The sequence below is a fragment of the Vombatus ursinus genome, unplaced genomic scaffold (assembly GCF_900497805.2).
Source record: "Vombatus ursinus unplaced genomic scaffold, bare-nosed wombat genome assembly UNPS02014802.1, whole genome shotgun sequence".
In the NCBI taxonomy this organism is placed as follows: domain Eukaryota; kingdom Metazoa; phylum Chordata; class Mammalia; order Diprotodontia; family Vombatidae; genus Vombatus; species Vombatus ursinus.
In genome coordinates, this window is record NW_020954580.1 from 20,161,629 (window position 1) to 20,169,751 (window position 8,123).

The 8,123-nt window shown below is 35.7% G+C and overlaps 1 protein-coding gene across 1 annotated transcript in view; it reads right to left on the reverse strand.

The window, feature by feature from the left end:
* Positions 1–8,123, reverse strand: part of PARD3B (par-3 family cell polarity regulator beta) — a 1,282,153-nt gene that overhangs the window by 68,018 nt on the left and 1,206,012 nt on the right. The window contains exon 22 of the mRNA XM_027873670.1: positions 1,708–1,787. Within this exon, the coding sequence (XP_027729471.1) occupies positions 1,708–1,787 (80 nt within the window). The remainder of the gene's footprint in view (positions 1–1,707; positions 1,788–8,123) is intronic.

The window sequence follows — 8,123 nt, forward strand, 5'->3', positions numbered from 1 at the left end:
CTACAGACACATCCACTTTGCTGGAAGGATTTTTTTTTTTTTGTCAATTCACACATTCTGATGATAGATACAGCCCCACACAATACTGTGAATGTGATGCTTTTGTCAGAAAACTCCCTCCCCTAGTGTTTAATCCTAAAACTGGCTTGTTTATATTCAACTACGATTTCAGCATTTCAGTGCTTGTAAAGTGAAAGAAACTGTTCTAGGATGTTTGGGGGACATTATGACTAATAATTGTTAGATTAGATTTCATTAGAGGTTTCATTTGCTCTTATTTGGAACAAGTCTGTAGATCCATGTTGACTCATCCCTAGTCAGTTTCACACTAGCGTTCTGCAGGGAGTGAGGGCCGTGTTTGTTGGTCAGGAAAACTTTGGACTACTTTTAGCTCTATCATGACAACACACTACTTTCTATCTGCCTTCACTATAATCAACAGACCTCTATAGGAAAGTGTAGGTGGGTTCCCCATAAGAAACCAAACCAAACCTAAATAAAAATGTCAAGCTAGGAAAACAGGAAGAGGAGAAAGGAATGAAGGAGAAAGAGAGAATGCATATAACAAAGAGAGAAAATTCAAATACATTTAGATACAAGGAAGCCAGATTTGTTAATTTTTGTTTTGATTTGTGCATTGGACAACGTACTCATTCATTGTTTAAAGTGATTATTAACTAGTTTTAGGATTTTTTCCACTTTTGGAGACCACTGCACAACTTATAAAAGCAGACCTGCTTTAGCATCTAGGATTTTATTTTATTTTTTAAATTATGTGCAAAATTACGGCCAACACTTTATCCATTGAATCAAAGAGGAAACTACCTTTCTGGGCAAAGACTTATTTCAAGTCTGATGCTGCTTAGATTGGAGAAATAATATTTTTAATGAGCCCTTACTCCATTAAAAAGGTGAGATTTTTTTTTATGTTTTTATTTTTTCTTTTCTCAACTAGCTTTTCCTTAGTTCTTAGTCTAGCTCCCTAATTCACACATGACTTTGTGTCTTTGAAAGTTCTCATTTTGTTATGCTCTGCTAATATGAGACCAGAATTAATCTTCAGTTAGAGGATAAGAGGGAAAACCTTTGAGAATTTGATCTCATTTTCCAGGGTGTCCAGTTATGGCATAAGTGGATCACGTTCTGATAGGACTGCCAGGCAAACTTTTCCCACATGGTCGTGTTCATGAGTGTGCAACTTTCAAGAATATGTGCTCCTTGGAGCAATATTGGGTTATTGCCACACAGAATATAGTCACAGAATAATTCAAGTCAGTTTCATGTTACTCTCCTGTGGGGACCTGGGTGAAATTTTACCCTTTGCTAGTAACATTAAGCTCCAAGGTCAGTAGATACTCATAGGCAACTTTCTGGACAGGGGATTTATTATGATATTGTCTCTGGACCTGATGCTCTATGCTTAGTGTCGGTTTTATAGCGATGGTTTAGGATTTCTGTTCAGCATCCAATATTCTTGCTGACATGTTCAATTGCAATGACATACTATTTTCTTCTTGCAAAAACCCCCACAAGCGTTTCAATTCTTAGCATAGTTGTGATGCTATAACATAGGTGCCAAGGCTGCAGCAGAAGGCAGTGGAAGGAAATTACACCATAATCCCTCATTTAAGAGCCTGTTTCATGCAGATTACTCAAAAGGCTGTAGTTGAGGGTGAATTGGCAAAGGGAGATGCCTCAGTGATTTACCTGGGTAAGGATGCACATTGTCTTTCCATCCCCTCAAAGCGGAGGTTGTGTGAACTCCCATCTGGACTTTTTCCAGACACCTGTGGAGAGAAAAGTAATTAGAGATGAAGATCAATTATAGACTCTGGTTACTGACAAAGCATCACAAAATTATAATCAGCGCTGCTGCTGCACGCCAAAAATCAACCATGGCAAAACAGAGACTCAGAATGGTTACAAGAATTGAAAATGAATTCATAAGGTACCTAACAACAGAGTCAGTTCTTCTAAGTAATCCCCTTTCCCCATAATCTGGACTGGGATTGAACCCAGTGTTTAAAAACTTGTTTTTTTTCCAAACAACTTGTATTTGGCTAACTAGAAGTCCAACTAAGAAACAAGGCCACTGCCTTCAGGAAAACCTCATAGGCTACTATGGTCATTACTAAATTTCTTCCCTTTTGAATTCTATAGTGTTTATAACTTGTAATACTTATATTTATTTTTTTTCACCATTTCTTTACACTGTATTGTTTGTTGCCATTTCATGCCTTATATTGTCAAGTAGATTATAAGTGCTCTGAGGGCAGAGATGTCTAATTCTACTAGCACAATGCTGAGCATGTAGTAAATGGCCCGGTGGCTTATCATAAATACTAATTGATTGACTGAATAATTCCCTCTCCTCTTAATCCCCCAAATCATGAAGACATTTATTGAAGCCCTAACTATGTGCCTGGCATTGTGCTTGGTGCCGTGGAAGATTCAAAAGAAGCGTAAGACAGCTATTATCCTCAAATGAGACGATCAGAAAATAATATGAGGGTAGACATTCATTAATAATATAATAATGATAGCTAACATTCAGATATTGCTTTAAAGTCTGCAAAATTCTTTACATATGCTATGCCATTTGATCTTCATAACAATTCTGTGAAATAGGTGTTATCATTCCCATTCTACAGATGAGGATACTAAGAGAGATTAGGTGAAAGAGATTAGGTGACTTATCCAGGGTCATACAACTTGTAAGTTTTTAAGGAAGGATTTGAACTTGGGTATTTCTGACTATAAGAGGATCTCTGATTTCCTTCTTGTCAGTCTTCTCTTCAATGATGTAAAATGCAACTCCTCTACCCCTTCATAAATAGCTCTTCTGCATTGCTTTGGCCAAAAACATTCATCATCCTGAGGCAATCTGGTGATGAATCTCTCTAAGCTCAGTTGATTCTTGTACGAAAGATATGTAGTCTCCAAAAGTCTTCACAGCATGACAGGCCAGGCCAGAGCTTATGTCCTGCTGGCATAGCCTATGAGAACCCAAGGTTAATACAACACCACACTGAGGCATCAGGGTGTAATTGAATTGATACAGATAACAAATAATATTAGAGTTCAGAGAAAGGAATAATTAGCTTTTAATAAGCTTCATGGAAGAGAAATTGAGGTGGGCCTTGTAGGAAGGGTAATAATCATAACAATAACATCATATTTATGTAGCATTTTATAGTTTGTCAATTACTCAGGTAGAGGTATTTTCATGTATATGTATATGTATAAACATACTTATATATTATCAAGTACACCACGGAATTAGTGTTGCTACATATATGTGTGTATGTTTGCATATATTGTGTATGTGTCATATGTTAAAGCCTGTTTACACACACCATGCATTTTTCCACTTAGGTTATTTATATTGGTTTATAATTTAAATTCTTAGCATACATTAACCCTAAATATTTGCTTGTATCATGGAAGTTGCCCTATCTAAGGTTCAGATAGGATTTCTTACTGATGATGAGAACCAGCATGACACTATGAAAAGGATATTGGATTTATAATCATTGGCCCTTGGCTCAAAGCCTGGCCTTGCTAATTGTTACTTGTGTGACTTTGGACAAGTTATCAACCTTTCTTGGATCTGATTTCCTCCTCTGTAAAATTTACAGTTGGTATAGGTTATCCCTTTCAGCTCTAAACCATCATTGAAGTTGTCATCTTCATCATCATCATCATCATCATCATCATCATCATCATCATCAACTTTATATAGCATTTTAAGGTTTCCAAAGCATTTTATATATATGATCTCATTTAGCTTCAACAAGCACCAGATTACAAAGGGTAAGTGATTTGCCCTAGGTCACACAACTAATACATAGCAGAGTCAAGATTTGAACTTAGGTCTCTCTGGACTCTATATTCAATGCCCTATCTACTTCATAGACAATCTAAATGTTTAATTTAGATTTATATTTCAAGTGTCAATGTTCTAATTGTATTGAGCTTAGGATGACTACATAAGCTTCTGAATGAAGTCCATAGAAATTTGAGACTGTTTTTCCTGTGTAGGGTTGATTGTACATTGACCATAACAAAGAGCTGGACAAGTAGTCTACTGAATTTTCCATCAATGTCTGGACCCTGAAAAGGCATGATAGAGGAACAATGAAATGGACTTGGATGCAAATAGCAACAAGAGATGGGGTTGAGTCACATTTAAGAATCTGTAATGTGCTTTCAAAGCTCCTCAACTGTTCATTGTTAACAAAAGTGCATCACTTTTTATATCAATATTTCAAATGTATTATAAAGTATAAACAAGATTTAGCATATTAATAATGATAACTTGAATGTGAAAAGTTGCACGGAAGATATTTTGGATATTTGCATGAAGAGGAAAGGTGTTTGGTTAGTCATATAATTGGAATGAGAGACAACAGATAGGCAGCCAAAGTGGTATATTTAATAGCCTCTACGGCAGGGTTGTCAAACTCAAGATCCTAGACTCACATATTGACTTAGAAAACCACAAATTAACATCATCTGTGCTGTATTATATTCTTATTTATTTTGTTAAACATTTTACAATTACATTTTAATCTGGTTACAAGGCTACATTCACAGAACTGTGAAGGCTTCGTGCCCCTGGGCACTTCTGCTCCGGATGGCAAAAAAATAGGATGAAAGTTTTGAGAATTTTAGGTAGATCCAATGTAAAGGATTTATGGGAAAATGTAAATATGCAAGAACTACACAGGATGAAAAGATGTTCAGGGCTTGTGATCTACATTGATAGAGGGAGTGTCTATATCAAGAAAATCACAGACTCACTAAAATCATATCTTAATGAGTCAATATCTCATTTACATACTCTAAGCTTCTTAAGTATATATAATGAACAACTCATGATTGTATTCACAACAGGAGCTCAACAGATGTTAAGGATGATGATGAAAATAGATTCTCTTCTTCAGTTCCATTCATTGTTAACATCCCAATTAAAGGTGGGGCCTTATAGGTTGTTGCCTTGGTTGTCAAAGATTACATGAAACAGACTCTTCAAGTTAGAAGAGATCTGAGAGGCCAGCTAGTGCAAATGTACCTAAATGAACATTTCTTTCCTTACATATTCAACAAGTGGTCATTATATCTTTGCTTAAAATACATCAATAATAGAAAACCCATTGCCTCCAAAGACATCCCACTATAATTTTTGGATACTTTTATTTGTTAGGAGATTTGTCTTAACAAGTCTAAATTTGTGTTTTTGCAACTATCAACCCCTGCTACTAGTTCTGCCCTCTCAGGTCAAGCCGAAGCCTCTTTCACATGAGAGTCCTTCAAACAGTTGAAGATAGCCATCATGCCCTTCCTAGAACTGCACACAGTACTCCCAATGTGGTTTGGCCAGGGTAGGCTATAGTAGACCTCATGTTTCTTTTAATCCAGCCTAAAATTCGATTAGAAATTTCTGGCTGCTAAAACATGCTCATATGTTGACCTTGGAGTTCATCAAAACTCCAAGGACTTTTTCAAGTGAATTGCTGTCTTCCCACAAATACTCCATTTTGTAGCTAGGAAATTGTCAAGTAAATTGTATGGTACTAGGGATTGGGAGCTGCCAAAACTTACAGAGCCAAAGTAGAGAAGGGTGCTTTAGGAGGAGGTGGGAGAAAAAGGAGGTATGCAGGCACGTGTAGTCATGGTTCTTTTTTTGTGCTGTTACCAACAAAACTTAGGGTTAGATTTACTCAAAGCAACTAGTAAGGAATTTGTGAGGAACCTTTCTCCTCACAAAAAAAGTCAGAAGTTCTAATCCATTGAAAGTAGAATTATTTTAAGAAATACTTTATCTCTCTTGCTAGCCTCCAACTGTTTTTTTTTTAAACACCAACTTGGACTTAATGCCATATATATATATAGTTGAGAGAAGCAATCTTGACTTAAGTCATAACAGAAATCTAGAATTTTCCATAACATTGTTATATTAGAGCACACAATTGGGTTTCAAATGTATTTATCTTTCCATCAGTGATGTGACTTAAGAAGTGAAATGTTCAAAATAACTTAAAAAGTTCATTTTGGTGTGCTTTCAACATGGCAACCCTACTTGGCTAGATTATGAGAGCTTATCAGGAGGGCTCCATGTTAAGTATGAATGTTGAATTAAGAAGCTTTTAGTCCATGGGAGTCCTCCCGATTCCATTCACTCAATGCATGCTAAAGGCCTGGTGTTAAGAGCCTTGTTAAAATGAGGCTATTAGTCTTTTCTCCATAAATGTAAAGAGCTTGCTGTTTGCATTCAGGGCTCCTTACATTAGTATGTATTTCTATCTTGGCATTGCTAGAATCAGCAGTTTTATAAAGCAATATAGTAAGAGGCCATTTAACCCCCCTATTTCCCCCATCTGTAGATTAATGGCAGAGGGGAAGATTTAATGCCTTTTCAAACATTTTTAACAATTCATTAAAAAGAAAAGAATAAATCATGCAGGGTTTTCGGAAAATGTCTGATTGTAAAAAAGCAGAAACAATTGAAAATTAACATGTTTTTCACGTTCTACAGGTTAGAATACATTTCTGCCAATCTTGTAATTTATGCACCATACGTCAATTTTGCGGAAGAGATTTAAAAGCTGCTGTGATGGAAAGGCTGTGCAGAGAGTTGCAATAAGGCTTATTCACCTGTACATAACATCCTCATTTACAAATATGTGTTGCTCAGATCCATTACAAAAAATGAGTCCCGTGCTGCCAGATACATCATAAGATTAAAATCCACAGCATAACATTTTAGAGGCTATTTTGGAAAAAATGTATTTCATTTAGTATTGGTAGCCTGCCATGTGCAAAGCAGCAATCCATGTACCTGCTGTGGAAAAAGCTTCTTCTGAATATCTTGCCATAACTAAAATGAACTGGAAGAATTTTAGGAAGGAACTTACTTAAATAGGGTTAAAGACTTTCAGGAAATAATCAGCCTATCTTGGAGCATATTCCACTATGAAGACATTCTACAGTAAGGGTACTCAGAACCATAATTGGTCATTTGGGCCCCTGGAGTGAACAGCTCAGTTCATATACACAAACGAACTCTATAATTCACAATGGAAAAATAATACAAGAAGTAATTGTACCAAACAAGATATAGAGAACATTATGAAGTGTAAAATGGATAGTTTTGATTATATTAACTTAAAAAGTTTTTGTACACACAAAACCAATGCAACCAAAATAAAATGGAAAGCAGAAACCTGGAAAAATTTATAGCAAGTATCTATGATAAGGGCCTCATTTATCAAATATATAGAAAACTGAATCAAATTTATAAGAATTCAAGTCATTTTCCAATCAACAAGTGGTCAAAGGATATGAATAGGAAGTTTTCAGACAAAGAAATCAAAGCTATCTATAGTCATATGAAAAAAAATGTTCTAAATCACTATTGATTAGAGAAACACAAATTAAAACAACTATGAGATACCACTTTATACCTATCAGATTGCCTCATATGACAGAAAAGGAAAATTATAAATGTGAGAGGAGATGTGGGAAAACTGGGCACTGTTGGTGGAGCTGTGAATTGATGTAACTGCTCTGGAGAGCAATTTGGAACTATGCCCAAAGGGTTAAAAACCTGTGCATATACCTTTTGACCCAGCAATACCACTACTAGGTCTGTATCCCAAAGAGATTTTTTTTAAAAGGGAAAATGACCCATTTGTACAAAAATGTTTATAGCAGTTCTTTTTGTGGTAGCTAAGAATTGGAAATTGAGGGTATGCTCATCAGGTGGGGAATAGCTGAACAAGCTGTGATATATGATTGTGATGGAATATTATTGTGCTACAAAACATGACAAGTAGGATGATTTCAGAAGAACCTGGAAAGACTTACATGAACTGATGCAAAGTGAAATGAACAGAACGAAGATAACATTGTATACAGTAACAGCAATATCATATGGTGAAAAACAATGAATGATTTAGCTATTCTCAGCAACACGATATTCAAGACAGTCCCAAAGGACTCATGATGAAAAATGCTATTTGCCTATAGAGAAAGAACTGATGGCATCTGAATACAAACTGAAGTTTTTTTTTTTTTCTTTCTTTCTTTCTTTCTTTCTTTCTTTCTTTCTTTCTTTCTTT